Raw genomic sequence first — 27,841 nt, forward strand, 5'->3', positions numbered from 1 at the left:
CTGGGAGGACTGATATGTTTAGAATAGCACCTAAGACTATATAAACTGTGGTAGTTGCTTACATATAACTAGGCTGGATCTTTCCTTGTGTGTTTTTCAACAGAGACTTGAATTGCTTTTTATGAATTTGAGTGACTAGAAGGATCTGGAACAGGAAAGAGAGAAAGGACACATGGCCAGTACACTGCAGTTCAGGGGCAAACTGTTTCATGGACTGAATGCTTTGTTTAGGTTTCCCTTTTGGAAAGCACTTTTCTAAAAATCTATGTGCAATTCCTATAGGAAACACTGCCAGGAGCCAGGATAAGTGGAGGTCTTTCCAATCTGTCTTTCTCCTTTCGAGGAATGGATGCCATTCGAGAAGCAATGCATGGGGTGTTCCTTTACCATGCAATTAAGGTATGATGTGGTCTTGGCTTCCCTATATTTGCACTTGGCAGATCTGCAGTGCTATGTCTGACAGCTCTGGTTGGGGTATTCTGTATTTTTTTTTCCAGTATGGCATGGACATGGGAATTGTGAATGCTGGGAATTTGCCAGTATATGATGATATCCACAAGGAATTGCTACAGCTGTGTGAGAATCTAATCTGGAACAAAGATCCTGATGCAACAGAGAAACTTTTACATTATGCTCAGGTAATTTTGAGTTTTAAGCTTTGAGTAGTAGTTAGTTTAGCACCTGGGCTTTAACACCTTCCTGCTGATACATAGAACAGCCTATAAACTGCATGTGTCAATCCAACAGTGGGTGTTAAAGTTACTGATGCTGCTGCTGGGCGTTCAGTTATTCATGTAGAATAAAATGTGAACTCTGTGATTGAGCCTCTCCAGTTTCATAGGTGTCTTGAAAGATCCTGCACCAGAGTTCTTCATATGGTCAGGAGACCAAGCTGCATCTTTAAAAAAAAAACAAAACAAAACCCAACAACCCAAAACCAAGAAGCAGCAGAAAAACCCAACCAAATTCGTCCCCACCTCTCTCCAAACACTCTCACAAACAAAAAACCTAACAAAAACCAGAAAAGGCCAACCCTCAAGCAAAGCAAATCTTGGTGCTGAACCTTAACTGAGAAGTGCACTGTGGCAGACGAAGAGTAAATCTGTTTCTCTGGTGGTAATGGTTTGCTTGGAGTCTATGTCAAAGGTGAAGTAGTTGCTTGTGGTTCCTGGCTGTGCCGTAGACGTGCAGTTCACATAACCTGTGTCAAGAGTGAGGATCATCTATTTAGTGTTTTTGTGATCCTGTAATGATGATGGTGATAAAAGGCAAAGATTACACACCAGAAGGCTCCCAGATTATTAGCCATAAGACTGGTGAAATCCTGTTCAGAAGAGAAGAACATATAGCATAAGTCTCTCTGGGTTAGGTGGCTGTTTAAGTGCACAAGAACTGCATGCCTGTTTTGTAGCTCCCGGAAATATTATTTCTGTGCACAGCTTCATTTGGTTTGTAGTTTGCCCTGTGGTAGTGTGTCCTTTTGAGGAACAATGGCAACATGTTGAAAACCAGTACAGGAAGAATCTTCCTATCCCTTGTGCTTAAGCTGTTTTAGAGGATGCTTTTAGCATTGAAGCAATTCACCTGGGAGTGATCTTGTCTGTATAAGCAGAGATTTACCATTAGGGTATTCAAGGTTGCATAAAGAAGGAGAGTTAGAAAGGGATTACTTAAGCAGTGTTTCTGCAGAAGACAGAATGTGAATTTAAATGGAGTATAAAAAGTAGAAATGGAAGTTAATGACAACTCCTTCTAGGTTTAGAAGTTTGGGAAGCCGTTGTTGGAATCTCTGCTCTTATTTCTAGTAGTAGTTTCATTGTGGGAGTAAAACATCCCTCAGTTGCAAAAAAGAGAGACACTCTTGATTCAAAATGTCTTTAAAAGCTCTATTAAAATTTAGCATATTACAACTTCAGGTTTTCACTGGAGGTAAGCATCCTAATTTGGGTTTCATCTTGGCTTTGGACAAATGTGAGTACAAATAGATAGTGACTTACAGCCAATGAGAGGCATTATTACATAAGGTTCTGGAGTTTGAGGCATATTTCAAAATATTTATTTAGACCTTCCTCTGATATAGTGGAATTGAAGGCTCTAAGTTCTTTTGTCTAAAGGTGGTTTTTTTAACAAAAAAGTATATTCATTAGTAAGTGCATATGTTCTTTTTATTTCCAATTACTGCAGTTTACTCTGCACAAAGAACATACAATGTGCAGTCCCATTTCAAGTACCACACCTCTAATAGAGTGCCAGTGAAGTTTCCTTCTAGTTCCATCAGGTAATAGTAATGTATCTTGCCAGTTGCTTGAATGCTAGACCTGTGGGGTAAAACAAGGAACTTAATCCTTGCAGGTTTGGGAGATCACCCTTCATCTGAACTTTGAGATTAAAACTCATTTTCGTCAAAGTGTATAGCTGCGGACATTCTCAGACTAAAACTTTGTCCTGTTTATGTCAATGGGAGTTGTTCTTCCAAAGGCAGGTTTTTTTCCACCCCCAGCATGCAGTATAATCACCCTGTTTTTAAAGATCTGCATATAGTGCTTGCTGCTGTGGTCCCTGCATGCCCACCTAATGGGTTGTTTCTAGGTTGGAATGGTTCCCTTGTTAGTGTGTCTGATCAGAGGTTGAAGAGCACTTTGTACCTTTTTGTTGATTCACAGAAGGGCTGAGGAGGGCAGGGACCTCTGGAGATCATCTAGTACAACACCACTGCTCAGAGCACAGTCAGCAAGAGCCAGTTGCTCAGTGACATGTCCAGTTGGGTTTTTAATATAGCTAAGGATGGAGACTGTACTGCCTCTCCAGGCAATATTTTCCTCGTGCATTTGTTCCCTTTTTACAAACCAGACCTATGAGGCAGATAAAGTTTGGCAATGAGAAGCTGTGAAGTTAGCTAACATTTGTATAAACATGAATGAAAACTTGTTCTGGTTTCTGTTCCCATGAGTGAGATCTTGTTTCCATCACTTTTCCTGTGGGTCTATCTTTAAAAGCTTGCTGATGAGCTCTCAGAAGTATAGGAGGTTCATAAAGACTGAAAGATGTTGGATTATGTCAAATAACCAAGGAAGGAAAAGAAATTACTTGCCTGAAGTGTGGAGGTTGAGGTAGCAGACAGGGTGCTTTTCCATGAGCCTTTCTGGGGTGGGTGTTTACAACCTTTCTTGCACTGTGAAGCCCTTTTTGCCTTTGCATTCATAGCAAAAGAGATTGTGAATGTGAGGCAAAGAGACTACGTGAGGGTTTGGGATGGTCTCTGTGCATGAGAAACTAGTTCTGCAGGCTGCTTGGTTGAAAACACATCTCTGATATGGAATAACATAACCTATTCCAGCAGAAACTGAGTTAGTGCCAAGTTAACTAGAATTTTAAAATTAAGTTTAGTGTGTGGGCCAGGAATCAATTTAAATTATGCTTCCAGAAGTAAAACCTTCAGGATTATTCATTTCACCATTTTTAAGAATGTGAAAATTATTAAGCTATTCCCTCTTCCCTCCTCCCATCCCTTTACTTTTTCTTTGTTTATATCTTCATTGAAGTATATACTCTTTGGGACGTAGACCCTCTTAAGTGTCTGTAGTGCATCACAGGTATTTGCAATATGATTTGCATATATATAAAAACATCTTTTGAGTAATCTAAAATTATTTTATGGGTCAGTACTTTAAATTATCCTCACTTTTCTAAAAGTAAAGTCCATAGTTGTACTACTTAATCTTTCAAGCTCCTGTGAATGTCTTGTCTTTTCAGAATCATGCCCAAGGAGGAAGAAAAGTTGTACAGACTGATGAGTGGCGGAAAAGCTCTGTGGAGGAAAGGCTGGAATATGCTCTCATAAAGGTGAATCTGTGAAGGAAACTGTACTGTCCATCAGCTCTCAGACATGATTTCAGCTCAGACTTCAAGGGACACTTTTGGCTTTAAAAATTCTTCAACTGCCATTCTTGTAAAAGTCATTAATTAATAATGAAGAATGTATTTAATATGTTTAATTAACTTCAGTAACGGAGAAAATTGTGGTACTTTAGTTTTAAAACTTCACAAGTTGAAGTCTTTGACCTGTAATTTATTCTGCTGGTGTTGGTAGAAACACTAACATACTGTTTTTACTCTCTAGGGTTTTTTTAGGTCCTTTAACAGCACTGCACTGTGTGGCACTGGTGCTGAGGAAGCAGTCTTTGAATGTTTAGTTTTTCTTGGGACGTGGTTAAAAAACATAAACCAACCTGTTAATACTGGGAACTCTTGCTTTGAATAGCTTTATATGCCTAAGAACTATGGTGTTTTGTTTCCTAAGAAAACCCATTTTAAATACACTTCTGAGGTATTCTTAAAGCCTAGCAGTATCTAAAGTATCTGTACTTTCATTGTGATTTTTTGGGGGGCAGAAGGCAGCTAAACAGAATCTTTATTTCTAGCAAATGAAAGGCTTCTCAATTGTGGTTGGTTTTTTTTTTTTTTTTCCAGGGCATTGAGAAGTATGTCACTGCAGATACAGAAGAAGCAAGATTAAATCAGGAAAAATATCCCAGACCTCTAAATGTAATTGAAGGGCCTCTGATGAATGGCATGAAAATAGTTGGTGATCTTTTTGGTGCTGGAAAGATGTTTCTGCCTCAGGTAACAAGAAAATTATTTCATATATTTTCCTATTTTGCAAAAACTAGTATTGTAAAATGTAGCCAAAATATTCTGTGCTGGCTGTTTTTTCAGATATAGCACATGAATTGTGAAAATTCTGGTGCTGCTAAGAAGCAGCCCTATTTTTTTTGTTTCCTTTGGAACTTGACTTTCTGTATGTAGTTTTTACATGTTTGCTCTCTTTCTTGCTGAGTGTTTTTGCTTTAGTTGAAATGCAGTATTAAGTCTAGGCCTGTGAAAAAGCAAGAGAAAAAAAAGATCTAAATAAAAATTACTGTGTTTATCACCTTCCAATTCTGGGCCTGTTTGTAGCTTCCAATTCTGTTGTGAGTGGTCCGAGAGGTTTCACTGTGAAAGCGAGTGTCATGTGTAGACAGTCCAGTAGGGCCAGCAGCCTGCTACCACAGAATGCTTGAGAAGCTGGAATCTTGGTTTGCAGATGAACTTTTGTTTGTTGTTTGAATGGGTATAAAAGAAAGCTAAGAAAAGTCTGAGGCTATTCTTAACACCCAGTCTTTATTGTTTATTTTATCTATGCAGGTGATAAAGTCTGCTCGAGTTATGAAGAAAGCAGTTGGCCACCTAATTCCCTATATGGAAAAAGAAAGAGAGGAAAGGAGAGGCAACACAGAGGAAGAGGCAAGTCAGTCCTTTGTGCTGTAGCTCTTTGATAGCACGCCATGACAAAAACTGAAATTATTCTTTTGCTAATGACATTTATTCAGCTTTCATGCTGGAGAGTTGATGCAGTTATATGGAAACTGACAATCTTGGTGTAATTTGAAGTAGGTCTGAAATTTGTAAAGTGCAGATTTTGTGGAACTCTGCTTGTTGTGTGCCTAAGCTGTTGTCACGTTTCCCAAAGGATGCCATAAGTCTTTGTAGGCCCATTATACCAGTGTTACTTATTTCTCATATTTTTGTAGGCATTTAATTCTAGTGTTATTTATGGTACTACTAACTTTTATGGCAATTCTTGTTTGCTTCTACTACTTCTGCCCTCAGTGAACTCTGGAACTCCCTTTTGCATGTTCAGAGCCTGTTAACCATGCTTCTCTTTATTCAGCTCTTCCCTTCCCCCTAACCCTGACCATTCTCCCAGCTAAACATAACAATTTTTGCATCCTTTTTCTTCATCAATTGTGACTTCAAGAACTCTTGTTATGATAGAATAGTATGCTTGTTGCATGTGTAGCCATGACCAAGTTACAGGGGACAAGCATTTATGAAGAGGATCTGAATATAGTTGTCTACTTATATGTGTGCTTTTCCACTAGTGTCCAAAGACTACTTTTTATGTAAAGTATATAATACATATAATTGAAAATATGTAGTGATTTTCAGATCCTTGTAGGTCTTTCCTTTACAGTATTTCCTGTTTCACAGCCAACAGTTGGTGATGCCTGAGAATAGTTGTATTAAATACCTGTGCATATACTTGAAGTTGTTTCTTCTAAATTTGGTTAATGGAATATATGATAGGAGCATTGGAAAATGAAGATACAGGATGTCCCTTGTTTCTCCATACTAATGAGATTCTCTTCAGTAGAAAAAAAGTTCAAATCAATTGGACAAAATCCCCTTTTAAATACTCATGTCTTCTGTTTCCTACTAGATTTATAATGTGATAGGTGCTTACAGTTTTGGTTGTTAAATATTCTTCTTCTTCTCTTGTCTTTGACTATGAAATTGAGGTTTGATGTACCTTTATTCATCTTTAGTCCTGTGGAGCCTTACCTTGTCTTTGTGAGTTCTCAGAGACAATAGCTGTTATCAGAATCTCATACTTAACACACACACACACACACACACACACACACACACACACACACACACACACAAAAGGAAGAATAGCAGGATTTCTTTAAACTGGGATACTTGTGTATTTCCTTTGGTTTCCCTTCTGTGGATTTTTGAATGGTTCCAGATTCTTCCTTTGAAATCTTCTTACACTGTATCTTTCCATTTGCTGTGGACCTGTTGCATGAATGTTCAGCATAAATATAATAAATACAGCAAATTAGAAAGAAGAGTAATCAAATCAGGTTTGATAATCAAACCTGACTACTAATCTTAATGGAAGGAGGAGAATGTAGTTTCTTTTCCCATGTTGTTTCTGGATGTGAAGGTGTCTTCTCTCCAGTATCTCAAGTGTATCTGTTATCTGGCTGGCATGAGTCACCTTTTTATGTGTCATCTCTCTCCTGCTCATGCTGTTCTTTTTTTATTTTAATTGCGATGACAATGCCAGTATTTGGCACCTTCTGGTTTGTTCTGATACTGTTTGAAGTCAGTGAAAATTATTACCCCATTGCTTCCCCTAGCACTGGATTAGGATCTACTGCAAACTCTGTCACTTATTTCTCTGGCTAAAAAGTGACACGGAATTTGGGAGGTTCTTAAAAATACTGCAAGCACTCTGAAGAGATTGTGAGATATTCTGTGTGGCTGAGGTGAGCAACAGAAGAAAAAGTAGGGCTTCTCTCCTCCTGCTGGGCAATGGATGTGGTGCCTTCATCTTCAAAAAAATGTTGTCACTGTATAGAGAATTGGTGAGAGAGGAAAAAACAGCTTAATCTATTTCGAAAGCTAGATGTTGACTTGAAGGAAAATTATTTGCAGACTGTGGTAGCTGATCTGTCTGATGTTACCCAGGCTACTGTAACCTCCAGGACAGTTTTAGTCACAGACTGCCGGGAAATACAAAGCATTGATAGTTACATTTGAGGATAAATAGCTGTGGCTGTGGATCTCTATCAGGATTAAAAAACCCCAGCCCTTTGGATGTGTGCCCAGAACTTGAGGACCTCCTTGCATGAGACAGTTGAAATCAGTGTGCCCTAGATAGGGTTTATTTAAAATGGTGTGTGCTCTGGCCCATGCTTTTTGTTTCTCAGCACAGATTTTCCTTCTTATGCGCAAATCAGTTTCTTTTGGTGTTTTTTTTCTTGGAGGTTAATCACTAGTTAAATCATCAGTAGTTACTGGGTATCATAGATGTGGGGAGTGCTTCTTGTTCTCCCCCCAGTCCTTGATTAATCTCTTTCCCCAGTTTTTTCTTATGTTCCAGCAGTATATTTTCAGCTGCTAATTTTTTTATTGATGTACTGACATGGCTGACTTACAGATCTCCATTTTGCCTTCTTTGCTCCTCAGTCTTCTGTAAAACAGGAGCACTGGGGAGATAATAGACTTTACTAAACAGCAGCATTTGTGAGGATCCAGGGATTTTGTTCAACAAGTGTGTTAAGACAATGGGAAATGCTAGTATCATTCTTGGTAAAATATAAGAGTTTTTTTCCCCCAAGAAAATTGAAATGACAGAAGGCAATGTAGGTTGATGAAGTAGAGAGTTACTTGATACTGTCCAGAAATATAACATGCTTCATAGAAGGACCTAATCCTCCAGTTCTGCAATCTGCAAAGGAGTTGAGATACTGGTTGGAAAAATATTTTGTGGTTTCACATAGAATATGCTCAGGTTTCCACTTAATTTAAATTCTGTGCAATTTAAGTAGTCTGTTACTGGCATCTGATCCTGCACCAGCTCAGCCATGGCCTGTGATAGCCTGGAGCTGCTCCAAGTGACAACACTGATTCTGAAAATAAAAATGTTGCGCAAAGGCCTGTGTCATGGCAGAGAATTGCTATAGGCAGTTCCACTGTTGCCCTGCTGGTAGGCCCCCTTTGTCAGGGCTGAGTGCTGTCTAGTCTAGAACCAGTTTGTGACAGTACAGCTTCCCTTCTTCAAGGAGATCCTTTTCCCAGCCGGTTTGTTCATCTTGAGTAGTCTGACATAGCCTGATTGCTGCACTGAAATGTCTCCCTTGCTATTTGTGTTGCATAAAAAATTAGTCCCTTCTGCTTTTGCTAATTCCTCTTATTCTTCTCAGTATTGCATTGAAAGATTGTTCTTGATGCACAAACAGGCATGTGTTTGAGTGGTCATACCCTTTTGTTCAAAATATTTATTCTATTTAAGCTCTTTATTGATGAAGTTTATATCTGCAGCAGAGGTACTTTAGGACTTCAGTTACTGCACTGCATGAAATGGGATCCAGATCTGAAATTTTTTATATGCTATTTTGGCTTTTTAAACACAGATTTTTTTTTTTTTCAATAACATGCATGCAATTTGCAAGAAAAATTCTTGTGATAGTTTTTATTACCTGGATCTGTTAAAATAGTTTTAATACTGACTGTATTATTTCTACTACATTTTGCAATTATTTGTACTACAATAGGAGTCTCAGTCATGGATTAGGATTGTACTGTTGAAGGATCTGTTCAAACATTCTGAGGCTTCTGAGTAGTTTAACTCTTGTGTTACTCGTTCGACTTTCAGGATCCTTATAATGGTACGATAGTACTAGCAACTGTGAAAGGAGATGTACATGATATCGGCAAGAACATTGTGGGAGTTGTTCTGGGCTGCAACAACTTCAGGTAAAGAGACTAACATTAAGTAGATGGGAACACAACTGTATAGGGCTAGCCCATTAATATCTTAGTCTAGCTGCAGCTGTGGTGATGGCAGAGGTGGGCATTTTGTGGGAACTAACCTCTGTTCCCCAGATTGTGGTTGGGAACACACATCATATCAACTGTTACTGATGGGGAGGCAAGAGGGAGTATAGCCTCTTCCTTTAATACTTTTTTTCCCCTAATAAACTGGCATCTGAGGTGAATACAGTTTAACATCAACTGAAACGTAGATGAGAGCATCAGTTTTTGTATTTGTTTTATGTTAGTTAAGTAAGTATTATGTCTTAAGTGTACAATGATAATGTCTGAAGAAATGAGATACGACAGTTGCAGTAGTCAAGAATATGTGTGGGTAGTGTGTTGTGTTGAGAAAAAGGAAGTCTTGTAAGATTTGAATGACCCTTTTAGTGTGTTTTTCATGTTAACTGAGGTTTTAAAAACTTGCCTGGGAAATGTTTTGTTAAAGAAGAGATGAGATTCTCATCCTGTTTCTGAGCTTCAAAAGATAGAACTTCAAGAGAAATCAGCTCTTTCAGGGCCTGTGTACATGCAGCAGGGCTGGCAGCAGTGTTGGAATGAATGATCATGTTTATATCAGAGCCCTTTGTCAAGTGTCTGTCAAATGTTGTGCAAAACTGAATCTGCTTTGGAATTCTTGTCTTACTGCTCATTCCTTTAGTTTTGTTTGTGACATGGGACTGTAATTTGCTCTAAAAAGAGATGAAATGATCTCTTTATTTTAAAACACAAATGGTTGAAGCCGGTAGCAGTGCTGTGTATATGCAGCATATTCTGTTTCATTATTACTTGAAATTCTGTTGATTGATTTCAGGCTTTCTTGAGCTTTATTTAGACTTACTGAACTGAAGCTATAGTGTTTTCTGTCACTGTAAGTGTGAGTAAGGCTGAATGAAACTAGCAGGCTGGCGTGGTTTACGTGAAAAAAATAAAAACCTTGGCAGTGGCTAGGATCAATAGAAGTAAAATGCTAGCAAGGGAAGTGCAGCATCTCACTTCATAAAATGTATGCTTTAATAAGACAAAAACCCCTTGATATGAATCATCTTATGTTCCTGGTATAAGATATGATGTCCACAAAACCTTTTCGTATTGTCCAAATAACTTCAGAAATGCTACTGCTGTTGGTTAACCTTGGTAAGCAGTTAAGCACCACAGCCATTTGTTCACTTCCACCCAGCCAACCTCAGTGGAATGGGGAGAGAGGAAAGGAAGAACTAAATCAAGAAAAAATATGGGTGGGGATAAAAAATGTTTACTAAGCGAAGGAGAATGGAAGAAGAGAGAAAGAAAAAACAAAACAAGCGATGCAAAGAAAATCACTCGCCACATCACATGGGTAGAGTGATGCCTAGCCAGTTCCTTCACAAAAGATGGCTAATGCCTGCTAAACCCTTTCCTTTCCCTTTTTGTTGCTGGGCGTGACATCAAATGCCATGGAATATTTCTTTGGTTGGTTTGGGTCATCTGCCTGATTTGTATCTAGTCCAAACCTCTTGTATACCCTCCAGTCTGTACCTGGGGAGATTAGTGTGAGAAACAGAGAAGGCCTTGATGCTGGACAAACACTGTTCATCAGTAGTAAAAACATTAGTGTGTTACCAGCATTGTTTTGGTCACAGATCTGAAACACAGCACCATACCAGCTGCTATGAAGAAAATTAATTCTACCTCAGCCAGACTCAGTGCAACCACGAAAAAGTTTGGTTGTTGTTTGTTTGTTTGTTTTTTTTTTTTTTTAAAGCCTCTTACACTTGAGTTTTCTTACCTACTGTATCACCTGGATCTCTGATGTATTGAAAATTTTGGCAGACCCAGAGGAATTTTCTCTAAGAAAATTCCCAACAAAGGTCTTAAGAGAAACAAACAGAAATCTCAATTTTAACTTCCATTTTAGGTCAGTCATTTACAGTAAGAGCAATGTATTTGCTCTTTAGCAGAAATTTGACCTGTTTTTTAAAGAATCTTATATCATTTCACTTCTTTTCACAGAGTTATTGATTTAGGAGTCATGACTCCATGTGATAAGATACTGAGAGCTGCTGTTGAGAACAAAGCAGGTATAGAGATTTCATCAGTACTTCTGAATTCTTTGATTTTTAAACCCTACTCGCATTTTCTATTACTACTCGTTGCATTCCTATGCTGTCTATGATTTGGCCAGACTATCTTCAGCTAAATCAGAATGCTTTCATTAACAATAGTAATTATTTAGTACTTAGTGCTTCCATGAAACTTAGCCTGAGGACCTGAAAATGTGTATTAAAAGGACAACTCCAAGAGAAGTATTTTAATACTTGTTTTACAGATGAATAAATTAAGACTTGGAAAGGTTAAATAACTTTGGGTCTTAAATCAGTAAAAGAACTTTGGCATTCAGCCTGTCAGATCATTGAGTGTGAAATCAAGAATGAATTGTTGTAATAAATAATGCACTTTCTGAAACAAGTTACAGTTGTTTTGAAACAGTCTGTTGCATCTTGGAAAAATGTAATTGTGTGGAACATAGGTGGTGAAGTTTGAAAGTGTTTGCTGTTTCTAAGGGCAGAGATTACAATTACTTTGTCTTATTTCTCTCTTCAGTGCCAAACTTCTGAGGTTTGAAGCCTGCTAATCAGAAGTACTGTGTATTTATTGCTGAAACTAGAGCAGTAGGTGTTCAGCAGCTGTGAAGACTGTTTGAGAAATACCTTAAACTGGGGATTTGGAATTGCTTTCGTTCTTGGAAAGCTTTAATTTTCTAATTAGGTCAAACCTCGCTTCTAGACTAGCGACTACCCTGCTTTTTATCTCCCTGTTTTCTATCTGACACATGAAGCTATCTCATGTATGAAAGAAGTATTTATTTATTAATTTCTGTGTCTTTCTAGAGTGAATTTGCTAAACCTTTTGTGTATGTGTGTTTGCAAATTTGCAATAGATATAATTGGCCTGTCTGGTCTCATCACCCCTTCTTTGGATGAAATGATTTTTGTCGCCAAGGAAATGGAGAGACTGGCAATAAAGATTCCTCTGCTCATTGGAGGAGCAACTACTTCTAAGTAAGATATCTTGGGTGGGAAGATGGGGAATCTGTACAAAAAAAGTGTTAACCAAGGTAAAATAAAATTTATAGCCATTTTTCTCTCTCTCATTTCCCTCCAACACACACACTGGTATGTATTTACTTAAGACTGAATGTTATTTCTTATATCAGAAGTCCTAGAAGATAGAGGTAAAATGTGATTTGGGACACAAATGGACATCTTAACACTCACAAAAAATAAAATGTTTATTTATTTGGCAAGTGTATATTGTATGGGGAAGTACTATTATTTTCTTCTAAAAGTTCATATGCATATGAATATAGTTCTTTTCTAAGGGATTGAATAATCTCTTTTGATCCACCAAAGCATTCTGAAAATGTAGGATTTTGAGACAAGAAATGGTTGTGTTGACATCAGGGAGCTATTGTCCTAAGAAAGTTTATGTGTTTTCCTGGATCATTGTTCACCACTGTGCTGACTGGGTTGAGCCCTCAGTCCTGCTCAAGCAGGCTGATAGGGAATAAAATCTAGCTGCTTGCCTTTAAGCAGTTACCATGTTGGTTTTGATAGGCTGAGCTTCTCTGTTGAGATGTTGTTCTCTCAGATCTGTTCAAAAGAAATAATACAGCTGCTATGATGTCCTGAAGACAGGTGTTGGCAGCTCACTGACACCTAGTATTAATGTTACTGCAAATGCGTTTTGGGCATGTGCAATGGCCTTGGGTCACGCTTTGCTAACTGATGTACAATATGCTTGAGTAGGTGACAGCTCAGATGACTGCAGAGGTCATTTCTTGTATAACTAAGAACCTGTTAGCAGTGTTGCTTTCTTTATCAGAGCAGCACATACAGTAGCAGAACCATTGTATTCCATATTTTTGGCCTTAGCGAATCGTCCCATAATTTGACAGGCAATGAAGAGTAGGATCGCTACCTGTCCTTATTGGTCCTGTAGCTATAATGCACGATTAACTGTATCCTTTTTCTTCTCCATGTGAGTCTTTTTTCCCATGTGTTTGATACTGAGAACAGACATGAAGGGTTTTTTTCCTATGAAATAAAAAAAGAAAAAAAGAAAGGCTTTATTTCAAGTGGAGGTCTTAGGAGAGCCCATTCTTCAGATCTTTTTAGTGTTTGTACACAGGGCATTGTGGCCCAGTAATGGATGTCAAATAGCCAGCACTGAACAATTTTGTCAAATTTATTCACAGAGATGAGCATAGCCAATAGCAAGGTAGCACTAGTTTTATATTTGCATATGGAAATTATTGAAGAATATATGTATAACTGATGTATAAATAATAATTCTATTCATGTGAAATGTATGTAAATATATACTTTGAATATGCCCAGGCAAATACGGTTTCTACAAAATGTGCGTCAAGTAAAGGTATTCTTTATGTAAGAGTGGATTGGTAATGCATATTTAATTTTACTGCCACAGTTTTAAGTTTAACCTCATGTGTACATTCTCAAGGGTTGTGTACATGTCAGAAGTTGCTAATGAAGAACAATCCGGACGTTTTTTTCTGTAATAAATAGACATTGTTATTTGGAATAAGGAGACCACAAGTATTTGGAAGGGTGAAAAGTCACATTATTTTGAAAAAGAGAGAGGTTATATTTTGTCTGCATAATCTGTGTAATGTTTCTTCATAACTTAGAGTGATGCTGATGTTTGCATTCTTACTATACTGCTTTGGGAAATTCAGACACTGAGAAATAATGGCGACAGTTTTGTTGTGGTAATATTTATTTTTAAAAAATATGAAAATTGGTATGTACTAATTGATACAGTGCCATTGTAGGACCATGCCCTTGTTTGTTTCCTTTATCTGTTCCTATGAAAATAGAAAAAATATCTTTTTTAGTAAAAGGGAACTGCCAAGATCAGAAGTGCATTGCCTGGAAGCAGATTAAGAAGATCCTGGACAGTTGGTTACACAGCTGTGTTGCACAGTCATCAGTAACCTCGATGTCCAAATATTTGACAGAACCTGAAAAAAAAGGAGATCTTATCTTTGCTTGGAAGATCACTTCCTGGGCTCTGATTTAAATCATTTTTAAAATGGTATTTGACTAGCATTCCATAAAGCAAATTGAGCTTTGGCCTGCAAGGTCTTTGTTCCTGCACTTGCTTGCAGTTTGGCAGGACTGAGCAACAGGGGTAGTCAGCTGCATTTTACACGATCACTTAGGCCTCAGTTTAGGACTCCAAACTTTAATTTGGTCAACAAAGTACTATGATATGGAAGTGATTTTTCATTACCATTACATGCTGAAGTGTTTCAATGAGGATTAAAATATGAATAAATACCAAATAATTGGATGAATTGGGAATTCATGTGAATGACCTGACTGACCAAGCAGGTGCAAGTTTGTAATACTTATTGGCCACTGGCAGAATTCCTTCTTCAGGTGAGAAGGCATGTGCCTCTGGTTTTGAAGTAGAGCATCATAAAAATGGAATAATCATCACTGAAATATGTTAATGCTAATCTATAGACCCAGAAACTAGCATGTGGGAGGGAAAAATGTAAGGTGAGCAAAAAAGATTAAAAAAGCCTTGTTAGTTCTGGGTAGGTTTTGTTTGGAACATTCTCACTGAAATTTTCTGAGACTCAAACTGTGAGTTTCTGGTTTTTAGTCAGCTGGTGAAACAGTGAGGGAATGTGAGTTGACACATTATTTATAAAGCATTCTGATACTCTTTGAAGAAAAGTGTTTATGTACCTATTATTAAAATCTGTGTTTAATCATCCGTGCATAGCAGATGGATGAACTGCTTTCTTGTTTTGAAGTTCTGGTCTGTGCGTTGTCAGGATTTATTTTGCTGTGGGTTTTGTCTGATTTTTTTTTTTTTTTGTGGGGTTGGGGTTTTGTGTTTTTTTTTGTTTCAGTTGTGAAATGCTTTCTCTTTTTCTTTTCCATTGAAGAACACACACAGCTGTTAAAATTGCCCCACGATATAGCGCACCTGTAATTCATGTCCTGGATGCATCCAAGAGTGTTGTGGTTGTAAGTTCTAAATTATAGCTTCTCATCCATGAAAAAATACATGCCCTGTTTTTCTGTTGTGCCTCTCACCTTTCCTCTAAAGCTTAACATTATGGGAGAGAATTGAAGAGGCATGACAGAGACCAGTTTCTAAGCTACTGTTGCTTCAGTTATTTTTTGCTGCCACATGGTTATCTCATCTGACTTGTGTCAGTTATTGTCACTAGATACCTCTATTTAAATGCCTGTTTCTGTTGTGAGGCTGACTTGACTCACTCTGAGTCCTCAACTGTAGTTTTGAGATGTTTTATAGTGAAGTAAGATGCAGTTAGATGTGAAATGCTATTCTCTCTATTTTGGATGTATTTCTGAAGTTTGTGATACAGCAACATTAGTACTATGAAACGTGTGACTAGAGTTTTCTGGGATGGATGCTTTCTCTATCAGACAAATGGATAGTTAGCTGGCAAATACCTGCTGGAAAGAAGTAGGCCAAGCTGTGTGTTGTTTCTATGACTATTCAGTCTCTAAAGGCTTGAGTATTCTCCTCTTGGGTCTTTCCAGAGCCAGTCTTGGCTCTACTAATATTACCTGTATATTAGGCCTGTGTTCTCAGTAATAATTGTATTCTTAAATATGTTTTGAATCTAGTTTGCAGATTAGTGATAAGACTTAGTTTAGTGTTGTCAAGTGATATTGAAAGCGAGCCTGAAAGACAGATGGCTTAGTCTGAAGTTCATATTCTGTCCTTACTATAGTATGTTACAGTATGTACTTAGTGCTTTCTCTTTCGTTTTTTTTCAGTGCTCCCAGCTCTTAGATGAAAGTGTAAAGGATGTTTTCTTTGAAGAAATATTGGAGGAATATGAAGAAATTAGACAAGAACACTATGAGTCTCTCAAGGTACAAATGTAATTGATTTAGTTTCTTTTCTTGTTTGAAGTGGTTGGTACTTGCCTCATTACTAACTGTCTGTTTCAGCTCCTTATACTCTTCAGGTATACTTGTTCTGATTTAAAATATGTAGTGAAATTGATGGAAAACTTCCAGAAGTGCTTATGAAATCAAGTTTTTTAAACTATAAGGGAAAATTCTGCATGAGTTTAACACATGCTTGACATATTCTTGGTTGTCCTCAGTGGGCCATCATTGGTATCTAGGACATCTCTCTGGAGATGGCAATCATGTCAACCAACTTACAGGAGACCAGTGCTCTCCTGGAGCAGTAGCTGGAAACAGAGAGCTACTGTGGAGTAATTAAAATGGTGCTCGTTGCTTTTGCTGGTACTAAGCCACACTGAGTATTTTATATAACACCAGGCTTTCCTGATGTTCATATTGTCTAGGTTAGGGATCTGAAGCAGTCTCAAAGTAGAAAGCTGAGGCTGCCATTTTAGGAAAGTGAAGAGGAAGAAGCAATGAAATATGGAGATGGACTGTGCAAATTAACAATATACATTATTTGTTAGCATCCTAACTCTGAGGCTGTCCTTGTAAATAAACACAGAAGCAAGCTGAAAGTCATCTGGCTCTTAACTGGTCTCTTGATAAAGAAAGATAAAGCCTGAGGCCTCCTGCTGAGAACATTTCGCTTGACCAAGTTTAAGACTGTCTTTGCACAGGGAACCAGTCCACTAAACTGAGATCAGTGAGTGCAGTACTCTCCTTTGAGCAGAGGTCGGTAGTGAGTTCATGGGCCTTACTGAAGTTGCTGTAAATTTCCCGTGCCTTTCCGAAGAACTTGCCCAGAGGCATGCTGCAGTCACTGGTGGTGGTGTCACTGCAATCCTAAACTTTGTGGAGGCACTAGGAGAGTATCTTGCTGTATCTGTATTTTCATGTATTTTGAAGTAATAAAGGAACTTCTGGTGTAGTTCACAAGATTTCTAGTTTCTCTGGGCCAGTTTGATCAGAAGTATATAGGAAAAAATAATGGTATGGTGGTGATATAATCTTACTTTGCACTTGTGAACTGGGAGTTGTTGGAACTGAAATTGTCTGTTGTCAGATTTGTCCCAAAGACTGTTTTGAGTAAAACTCTAGCACCAAGTCAAGTTACAGTTCATCTGTCTGAAAGATGGCTGGCTTTGTGAAATTAACCTTTATGTCCATACAGGAAAGAAGATACTTGTCTCTACAGCAAGCTAGAAGAAAAGGTTTCCATAATGACTGGTTATCAGGCCATAAAGCAGGTCGGTTTAAACGTTGTTGGCTGTTGTTGTTGCTATGCCTTTCCTTTATTTTATGTATTTTTATATATATATTTTTTAAATTAGATTATGCTCCATTAGACTTCAGGATATATTATTGTAACAACTTGAGTAAACTAGTGTTTGTCTGAGCAGAGGTTTTTTTTTTTTGGTGTAAATTGGAGTGTTGTGTATCTGCTTTATACTTTTCACAGTATATTTAAAAACTAAATTAATAGTTAATTGAAAAATTGGAAAAAATCCAAAATCAATGAGTTATCCATAACACCATATAATCAGAGATAAGTCTAATGCCTGCTTTGCAAAATAAGCAGACTGGTTCATTATATTGCAAAGCTTACTATAGCATATTTAGAGAACACATGTCGTGATTTGGCATTTCTGTCAAATTCCTCCTTAGACTTTTTCCTACCCTTCCCCCATCAGTTTTTGTACAATTTGTTTTGATATTTTTTTTTAATTAGGGACTAGAAGTATAAACAGCATTCCACAAGAAGCTGCATCCTGCAGTGATGTTAACACTTCACTGCTTTCTGTCACTTCATTTACAAGACTCAACAAGATGTTAACTTTCAATAGCTCATGATAATAAAGGTTGTGTTATAAAGTCTTGAACAGTACAAACAAAAACAAATGTAAAGCTTGTGGCTACATCATAACATCGATCCATCTTGCTTTTTCATTTGTGCACATATATCTGAAAAAGTGTGTAGTAGTTGCAAAAGTTATTGTAAATTACATTAATTTAGAGAACTATTTTCCATTACCATAGCATACAATGTGTCTGTGAACAGAAAGAGGGGTTTGTAAATATGAAAGATATATGCCCATAAAATATGTTAGATTTTGATAAGTTGTGTAGGTTTTATTTTTGATCTTCTGTTTTGGCCAATATTTGGCCAATGAAATAACTTCAGAAGTCCAACAGCTAAGTGTTGATTTATATGAAAGAACAAAAGGCCTTAAACTTTCTATTTCAACCTCATATACTTTTTAAAATCACATTGTAACTGTGGAGTATGGTATGACTTGGGAACGATATGACAGTGAGAATTCTAAGGCAATTACTTTGGAAGAGGTCATTTGCAGTGGTGGAGGCTAGTGAGCATCAGTTACACTGCACATGTAAGAGCAATATTAAGTTATTTTCATTATGTCAGATTGTACTTTTGATTCCTACAGTTAAACCAAAATTCATTGGCACAAAAGTCTTCGAAGATTATGACCTGAAGAGGCTGGTAGAATACATTGACTGGAAGCCTTTCTTTGATGTCTGGCAACTGAGGGGAAAGTATCCCAACCGGGGTTTCCCTAAGGTCTTTAATGATAAAACTGTAGGTGAGTATTGAAATTGCATTTGCTTTATATAAATAATCCTAATAGGCCTGCCATGCTGCATTAAGATTCGGAATGTTTTGAAATATATAGGAATAGCGAAAATATGTGGAAACTTAGTGTCACTGAAATAATTTGTTTAAAGCAACACTGAGCGAACCAAGCGTTGGTGTGCAGGTCTGAAAAATAAATGGGGAAAAATGCTCAATCATTTTCTTTAGAATTCACCTGCCAAAACTCAGGGAGGTATTTTAATGACAGAAAATGGCAGTAGAGCACTTAATATATCTGTGTCCCCGTTGTGGCTGAAGATAATAAGAGGTCTCTGTGTCCTTTTGAAACTAATCAGTAGGCCTTGACGTACATGATGAAAATGCAAGGGTGACACTGAAATCAGTGTTCTGGGCCTGCTGCACTGTGATAATGTAGGTGCACACACGTGTTCTCTGTGGCTCATTTTATTCTTTATCCTCTGCCTCTACTAGAATGGTGCTGGCTGAAACATTTATTTTTCAAGATATATATTGTTAACAGCTGTATAGACATAATCACACTGCTATCTCTCTGTTCGCTGTATCTGACAGATTGTTGCAGTCATCAGAGAATTATGTGGAAAATGAGCCAATCTTCAGCAATTCTTAAACCCATTTAGCCAGTTGTGAAAACCTGCCTTTTCTAAAGGGTTCTCTTATTCTTTTGATAGGTGAAGAAGCAAAGAGAGTTTATAATGATGCTCAAAATCTACTGAAAACGTTGATTAATCAAAAGAAATTACAAGCCAGAGGTGTGGTTGGCTTCTGGCCAGCTCAAAGTGTTCAAGATGATATCCATTTATATGCTGTAGAAGAGGCAGTGGGATCATCAGAACCAATAGCAACATTTTATGGCTTGAGGCAACAGGTACATGACAGAACATTTGTTAAACAAAGTGATTTTTTGTTTCTTGAATTACAAAAATGTAACACAAGTACCCTATTAAAATCTGTGCCAAAAATGGTTGTTGTCTTCAGTCTGCAGCCGTTCTCTTGCTGTTTCTTTCAGTAACAAGATCTTGTTTGTGAACACCCAGGTGTTTGTAATGTAGTGTTTGTAGTGTTTTGCATTGTAGTAGTTCTACAAAATGCTGCATAGATTTGACGTCTTCAGATCTGATGTGCATTTTCTGTCTTCATTTTAATATTTAAGGTGTCCTAAAGCACTGTGCTGTATAAATTCATCACATGGATCCTGTGTGCTAAATTAGAACCTAATGAACCTTAATTCTCTAATATCCTTGGATTCTACCTTAGCTGAGAAATTCTGCTTGGATGTGTTAAAGGTTAAAATCACTTACAGTTAAAATACCTGGAAAATAAAGCTCAATGGAGATAAGTGGTTTTGATCATCTTAATTTTTATGTAGAATACCCCATATGAAGGGGCAGGTTAGAATTAGTTAGTTGGCTGCTAATTCTGATTGAGAGAATCATTATTTTAACTATTCATGCTTGAATCGTACTTACCTAAACTTACATTTATTTTGATAAATTAAACATATTCAAGATATTATGCCTCTCCTTCTCCCTGCTTTTTGATGTGGCTTCTGCATAGTTCACAAATTCAGAGTCATCAAACATCATAGAAACAAATCTAAGAAGTACCTTAATTTGTGGAGTGCAGTCTTCTATGAGGACAGTCCTGTGCTGGTATTTCAGAACTGTACTAAGTAATACATGACTTAAGTTTATCTGTTCCAGTTCCCTGGAACAGATCATCTGTTGCATGGAGAAGGATCTAGTGTATCTTGACAAGCTATGGCAGATGTTTATGTAAACAGTTCTCACAAGCATTCAGTCAGGGCTGTTCCAGGGCCTTACGACCTAGTTAAACAATTTGATATCCTGTGTAAATCAAGTTTATTTTCCTGGCCTTTTCCCAGGGTTCTTTCAAGGAGAATATCTGATTTGATGTTCTTGTAATGGTTTTTACTATTAGAATACTGTTATTTTTCTTAGTCTGTTAATCTTGTGTATTCCAAATTTATTCAAGCTTTCCTCAAAGGTTAAGGCCATGAAACTCTGTGCTGTTGAGGGAACTGTTCTTCTGGACTCTCTGTATTTTTGCAGCATGCATCTCTTTCAATCTGTTGTATGTAGTAATTCAGCAGAGGTGTCACCAGAGCAAAGTAGAAGAGAATAATTGTCTCCTGTTTATTATATAAAACGTTCCTTCAGTACACTACCTCTGGTCTCTCAATCACATTGACATCTCAAGATGTGACACATATCTAAAAGTTGGAGATGCATTTAGTATTTTCCTTAACTGTAATCATTACAGAAGAACCTTAGAGTTAACATAGATTTCACCTGTATGGAAAACTGATATTTCTTCAGTTTTATGCTACTTTCTGTAACCTAGTAGGTTATAGAAACTAGGGGAACAGCTGACTATTTTTCTTTGTTATGTGGTGGTGATGGTGTTTTACTTGTTTTTTAAACTGCAGTGGATGGAGGGGTGGAAAGTACTGTCATGGAATAAGAAAACTTGGAGAGGAATCTTTAGCTAAGTGATAGCCATGAAATAATTTCTATCAATCTCTAAATTGGATAGATTTATAAGAGCTGTGCTGCTTTCTAAATAGCAGTCATGTTCTCACAATGAATACACTGATATGATGATCCTCAACTGTAAAACTTCTTGTTTGGTGCTATGGCCAGCATTCAGACACCTCTTGATTCTCTTTTTTTCCATTTTGGGGAAAGGATCCAGCGAGCAGGATATCTCTTGAACTTTGCTCAGGATTCAACTTTTCAGTACTGATAGATGCATTTCATTTGTATTTGCATGTGGCTGGTGTGAACCTATGTCCTGGGGTGCTGTTTTGTCTGGATAACTGAGCACATGGTTTGTAGCATAAGAAATTAGGCGTGTTTATAAACTCACAGCCATTCTAAAATGGGAGTTGCTGAAGAATTCTGCAGTTTGCATAACTGGGATGTGAACTATCAGTCATCAGTTTTGCTAACAAGTGTGGAATCTGTGAGTGCTAGGGATCAAAAATTTCTCTTCTTACCCAGTGGCTGGCACAAGAGTGTTCCTTATTTTGTAATAATTTGTTTGCAGAACAGGCTGTTAAATCTTACTATCTGTAAATAGAAGCAAAACATCTCTGTGTGTGTTCAGCACAGCATCTCTCTTGACATTTTGTTCTTCAGTGATCCAAACAGAGTAAGAGAGGTGTTTTTCTTCTAATTTGAGTACAAGAAAGCCATCATGGATTAAAGACTAGTTAGGTGTTTGTCAGAAATGCCTTGTGCCCTTTAGTGCAGTAATAATTGATATTTTTTTAAATGTTCTGATTTGTTGTGTTGTTTTTGTTACTTTAGGCTGAAAAGGACTCTGCCTGCACAGATCCATATTACTGCCTCTCTGACTTCATAGCACCCCTGGATTCTGGCATTTGTGACTACCTAGGGCTGTTTGCTGTGGCCTGCTTTGGTGTAGATGAGTTATGCAGTGAGTTTAGGAAACAGAATGATGAATACAACATCATAATGGTAAAGGCTCTTGGTGATCGTTTGGCAGAGGTATGAGGTTTTATCATGTGTTTCCTTGCAAATTTTCTGACTGTGTGCTAGATCTGCTTGGCAGATTGCTGTTTCAAGTTTTAGCATAAACTTAGACTGTTGTCTGTAATGTATACTCTGCATTAAATCTGAAAGTGGACTGGTTCTACTGAAACTGTCTTGAGAGGAGAGTCCTCTTCTGAGCCTTTCAGCTGCAAAAGCATCTTTGAGCTCTTTATGAGTGTTTTGATGATTGATAGGATTTAGTAGATTTTAAAATGAGACTACTAAACAAGATTTAAAGACAGTTCTTTTTAATCTACATGAGAATGTGTTTGTCCCAGGTGTGACCCACTAATTACATTCTTGAACTGCAGAGTGCCTTCTGCTTTTAATGGTGACCATGCAGGTGTATCCAGGGTACAAGCCTTTTGACTTGACATGCCTTAGGCTTAGACAAAGAAGCTCTTAAAGCTCTAACTGAGGTGGTTTAGAAAATGTCATCCCTTCTCTCATACCCCTCTGTCCCCATCTGCCTGCCCCCATGCTTACACCTAAGTAATCATGATAAAACTTACAGTAACTTCAGTTCAATGCAGAATGGAGTTAGCTCTAGTTGTGTATTTCAAGCTATAAGAGAGTTTCAGAAATTATTATTAGATGCCGCCTAATAAAGTACTTTACAGTTACTTGTCCTCATCCTTACCTCTTCAAGTATGTTGTTCTTTTAAAGGACAACCAAAAACCCACTGTCTACCAATAAGAGAAAAAGCTAAAATACTTGAATTAGCAAAGTAAGTATTGTATGTGAATTTTAATGCTATAAAATGTCTCACCGATGATAACAGCTCCTTTAAAAATTAAAATGGAGAATGGGGAGAAAGTCTCTGTTTGTCTTAGCTATTGCATCAGTCTGCACAAATTTAAAAAAAACCCAACAAAACCAACACAAACCAAAAAAACCTTTGCATTCCATTCCAAGGCATTTGCTGAGGAGCTCCATGAAAGGGTTCGAACAGAGTTCTGGGCTTATTGTAGTACTGAGCAGCTAGATCTCTCTGACCTGCGCAGAATGAAATACGAGGGAATTCGCCCTGCCCCTGGATATCCAAGCCAGCCTGACCATACAGAAAAACTCACCATGTGGAAACTTGCAAACATTGAGGAAACAACAGGTACCTCTGTCTGCTTTACTGAGATTCTTGAACTGGTTTTATGTGAATGAAAGATTGAAATGCCAACAAAACAACAAATTTGGGTGGTGCAGAGCTGCATAAAAAACCCGAATTCAAGTGGTTCTGGGAGTTGCTGTCTTCCTCTTGCCATTGCCATTCTTATTTTGCCTCATTCAAGGAAGAATTTGCAGAATACTGCCAGTGCTTTTGGTGAAGGAGTTATGTCCCTAATTAGCAGATTGCATGCAAACATGGTTCTGCTGCACAGAGGAAAAATTCTAGCATCCTTATGGTTGCAAGAAGCCATTCCAGGTATAAACAGGAAAAAAGCCAACTCAGCAGTGTATTTCCTGATCCACAGAAACTTTGAGGTGGTAACTCTTAAAAAAGGAATGAATTCCATCCATTTTCCTGTAATATTTTACATGGCAGACATTTCACTTCTACTTCCACAATTTCAGAAATACCTTCCTGTGTTTCAGACTCTAGTTACCCATTTCATTTGCCAAAATGTTTGGTTTTTTTCCTCCTTCAAACCGTGCAGTTACTCTACTACTGTAATGAAAATCTGAAATATATTTAAAGCTATGTGTGTGGGTTTTTTAAGAGTTAACAAGTGGAAAGTGGTTTTTGTTTTAGTTCATCTGGAAGCTTCTTTGTTTTTGAGTTTGCTGAAGCTGCCAAACAAATAAAGGTTCTGAATTGATGTTTATTAGCAAGTCAAAGAATAAAAAAAATTCTCATTATCTTTTCCAGGCATTGGTTTAACCGAATCACTAGCAATGATACCTGCTTCTGCAGTTTCCGGCCTCTACTTTTCCAGTCCGAAATCAAAATATTTTTCTGTTGGCAAGATATGTAAAGATCAGGTAACTTGCACTGTCTTTGTGGTAGCGTTACAGCATTCAAAAACACTTTGTGAGCAGATGTTTCAAAAAATTTTGGAAGAGTAAAAGCTGAAGCTTCCAAATCTTCATCATGTTTTGTGGTCCCTTTTCAGGTTGAAGATTATGCACTGAGAAAAAATTTGTCTGTGGCAGAGGTGGAGAAATGGTTGGGACCCATTTTGGGATATGACACTCAATAACTGACACTTGTGAGCGAACATTTTCCTTTGATGGTCTATTCACCAGAAGGAACAAGAAAATCCTGGAAAACAAATTTCTCTATCCATGCCAATAGTTTGTCTGATTGTTTTTAATTTTTGATCGAGGAACTTTCCAATCTGCCCTGTGCTCTTGGCTTGGGACCATTGCAGATCTTTCAGTCATAGCAATATACTTTTATTTATTTCTTGCTCAAATACTCTAGCAGAGCGGCTAGATGTAGGGTAAGATATGGTAGCTATAAAGCTTTCTTGTCCTTGGGAAGGCTTTGAAATGAGGGGCAAGAATTTCTTTCCCATTGGCTGTGGATATATGTAGAACAGAATTTGACTGTTGTTATTTTCATGTGTTTTGGCAAGTCCCGGTACAGAAATACGATGTCATTTTTCTGTGAAGTCAGCAAATGTTTTATACTGAGTGATCAAGAACAACTTAAGTAGAACATATCTCCTTGTTTAAAATCTGTCTGCTCCACATTTAGGTCTTGTGATTGGGGATGTATGTTGTTCTCTCTGACTAATGCAAAGATTTTAAATTACTTTATGATTATAGTTGGAACTATCAAAATAAGACAGTGTGTTGGAGCAATATCAGAGATGCTGTATTATGACAGAACATGAAATGGGATGACTGAGTCCATGGAATTGTCCGCCTCATGCTTCCCCTTCCTTTCAGCAAGCCACAATCTGTTTCTACTCTCTATAAAGGGTAATGGCACTTCCAACCTTACAGTTATATTATGAGGCTTGCTTCATATTAAAAGAATCTGTTATGCGAAAAATATGAGAGAAGCATAATTGTTACTATAGACAGACAGAAAGCTTGGAGCTGACTTCAGTGTTTTACAAACTTTAAGCTTCTAGATACTTAGATTTTAAAAGCAAATAGTAGCAATACTGTCCTAAGTAACAGTTAATACCATAGGCTTATTCTTCAGATTTAACTCCGAGTGAGCTAATTGTTCATAGCAATTGTGAGTGAGCAATTGTTCATCTTTTAATAATCTTGAAAGTGCCTCAGGTATTTAAATGCTAATTTAGTAAAATAATATGACAGAACCCCCTCATTTTTCTGGTCTCTAATTGTAAAGAAAAGACAAATATTATAAAGAGAATGGTCTTTTAAATAGTTTATCTGTAATCTATTAATAGCTATATAATTTTTGTAATGTCTTCATCTGACAATGCTAAAAGAATCATCTTGTATCAACAGTTTAATAAAGGTTAAGCTGTCAGTGGTGTTATCCTATTAGAAGCCTTTAAATGGCAACGATAAAATGTGTGCAATAGTCTGAACTGATAATGTCAAAATTAATATGCACATTGTACCAATAATCTGAAATTACAAAGGCTGCTATGGGGTTTTTAAATTAGTTAAGTAATTGTGTTCTTAACTGAATGTTTTAGAGTGTCTCATCCTTTAATAACTTACAAAAAATAATTTCTAAATGGATTTCCCCCCCCATATCAAGGGACTTGAAACATGTCCTTGCTGATCAGCTGATTCTTGTTGCTGGAACAGTTCCTCAGTAGACTGTCCTTTTAGATTGCCAAAAATACAGTAAAAAAATTATTAATATAAAGGTAAATTTGTTCCTGAAACATGTAGTCTGTAGAAATTGAAATCCTTTTTGCTTTCTTTTTGGTACTTGTACTTTTGCCAATCAATGTAATGCTTGGAATAGCTCCTCTACACCACTCACTCATATTCTTATATTTGGAAGCAGAGTGCCTTATTAATTTGAAACTTTGATCATATGAATCAGGTCAAAGTTTGACTTGTACGGCTTGGTTTATTTATTTATTTTCCAGAGATCAGTAGCACGTAGTTCAGTGAGTGCAGCTTTAGTAGACTCAGACTGACAGAGCAGTGGGCACAGTGTTGTGTAACAGTGTGTATAAGCAGAGGGTTTCAAATGATGTGTGATTACTTCAACCTTTCACATATGACAGTCATACATTGAGAAAAATCTTTATCTTGGCCTGGAAAACTCATCATTGTGAAAACCTGCTTGGAAGAATTGCCCATTGTTATCATGCAAATGTTTTAACCAAGGACAATTTCTTTAAAAGTTTGTTACTTCAAATTGTTAGTTGACACTTTGAATAAAACAAATGTTCATTCTTTTCAGAACAAAGGTAAATTGTGAAGGAAAAGGAATGCATATTTCTACCAAGTAAGACTTTTACTTCCATGAAACTATATTGAAAAGCCAGGGTAAGAATATACCTCTTTGAAGTAATGAAACCGATTGGATATTGCCCAGGAAAGACCAACAATTTTAGAATGCATAAAAGACTTTTTGCGGTGCTTTTCTCAGTACTACTAACAAAGGTACAAGATGTAAGAGATGATGAAAAATTTAAAACTCTAATAAACAATTCTGTTTTATTTCTTGTGAATAATTTACTTTGGATACGTGTTTGTTTGTTTGTTTGTCTGTTTTTTTGTATAAGTCAGGCCAGCAGCCTGGAGATAAAGTTTTGAGGAACCTATCTTAATTTATGAGTGTCAGGAGGGAATACTGTCTCTAAACCTGCCCCTGCATTGTGAGGTCTGTTTTGGTGCTGCTGTTACTCCTGGGAAGATTATAGTGCAGTTTATTTTGGGGTGAGGGTGCTATTGTAGGTCAGGCTCAGGAAAAAAAACCTCCAAAACTCATGTAATTTTTGTGTGAGCATTTTTTTTTTTTTTACTCTCCTGCTTCCTTGTTCAACAACAGGAACCTCAATACAACCTGTCAGTTAATTTCTGCTTCTTACAACACAAGTAATGTCCAGAAACAGCAATAGAGGCCTGTGAGGCCCTTGCTTTTTAGAAAGGGGCTAGTTTACTAGTAACTGTGCCTGGGTTTTCTGAAGTGCTCTTCAAAATCTTTGACTTGTTTACCTGAGCATGACATGAAAAAGTGGATTCAGTGTCTTAAAAGAGTTTGAAGAGCAAGAAAAGAAATAATTACTTCAGGAGGGTGGTTCTATACAGAAACAGCAGCATGTGTTCTCAGTCATGGGAGAAATAGTTCCTGTGCCCTGAATTACTGTAGCCTTGTCAGGGCAAAGCCTATTCAGCCACTGTAGAGTCATTTTGTCTGTTGTCAGGTGTCTGTAGGTGCCAGTTTTCCAGTGAAAATACACTGTGAACAGAATAGAAACACATGTATCCTGTGTTCACACATCATTTGTATACTGTCCAGTTGAAGGCAGAGCTAAGAAACCTATGGGGTAAGTATCCATGTTTGTTCTCTTAATACCACCGTGGCTGAATATCCTGAGATTTTGGACTATGCCACATGCCTGATATA

At 37.3% G+C, this 27,841-nt stretch overlaps 1 protein-coding gene across 3 annotated transcripts in view; it reads left to right on the top strand.

Moving 5' to 3' along the window:
- Nucleotides 1–26,931, top strand: part of MTR (5-methyltetrahydrofolate-homocysteine methyltransferase) — a 48,225-nt gene extending 21,294 nt beyond the window's left edge. For all 3 annotated transcript variants that reach the window (XM_026845156.1, XM_026845157.1, XM_026845158.1), the window contains 17 exons: nt 283–399; nt 498–638; nt 3,754–3,843; nt 4,471–4,623; nt 5,185–5,283; nt 8,990–9,090; nt 11,140–11,207; nt 12,068–12,188; nt 15,110–15,191; nt 15,975–16,073; nt 17,287–17,362; nt 18,563–18,718; nt 19,419–19,615; nt 22,080–22,280; nt 23,242–23,434; nt 24,191–24,303; nt 24,435–26,931. In XM_026845156.1, the coding sequence (XP_026700957.1) occupies nt 283–399; nt 498–638; nt 3,754–3,843; nt 4,471–4,623; nt 5,185–5,283; nt 8,990–9,090; nt 11,140–11,207; nt 12,068–12,188; nt 15,110–15,191; nt 15,975–16,073; nt 17,287–17,362; nt 18,563–18,718; nt 19,419–19,615; nt 22,080–22,280; nt 23,242–23,434; nt 24,191–24,303; nt 24,435–24,521 (2,094 nt within the window). In that variant the 3' untranslated portion in view covers nt 24,522–26,931. The remainder of the gene's footprint in view (nt 1–282; nt 400–497; nt 639–3,753; nt 3,844–4,470; nt 4,624–5,184; nt 5,284–8,989; nt 9,091–11,139; nt 11,208–12,067; nt 12,189–15,109; nt 15,192–15,974; nt 16,074–17,286; nt 17,363–18,562; nt 18,719–19,418; nt 19,616–22,079; nt 22,281–23,241; nt 23,435–24,190; nt 24,304–24,434) is intronic.
- Nucleotides 26,932–27,841: the final 910 nt, after the last annotated feature.

This window comes from Athene cunicularia, assembly GCF_003259725.1.
Source record: "Athene cunicularia isolate RWA chromosome 3 unlocalized genomic scaffold, athCun1 chr3_part1, whole genome shotgun sequence".
Taxonomy (NCBI): domain Eukaryota; kingdom Metazoa; phylum Chordata; class Aves; order Strigiformes; family Strigidae; genus Athene; species Athene cunicularia.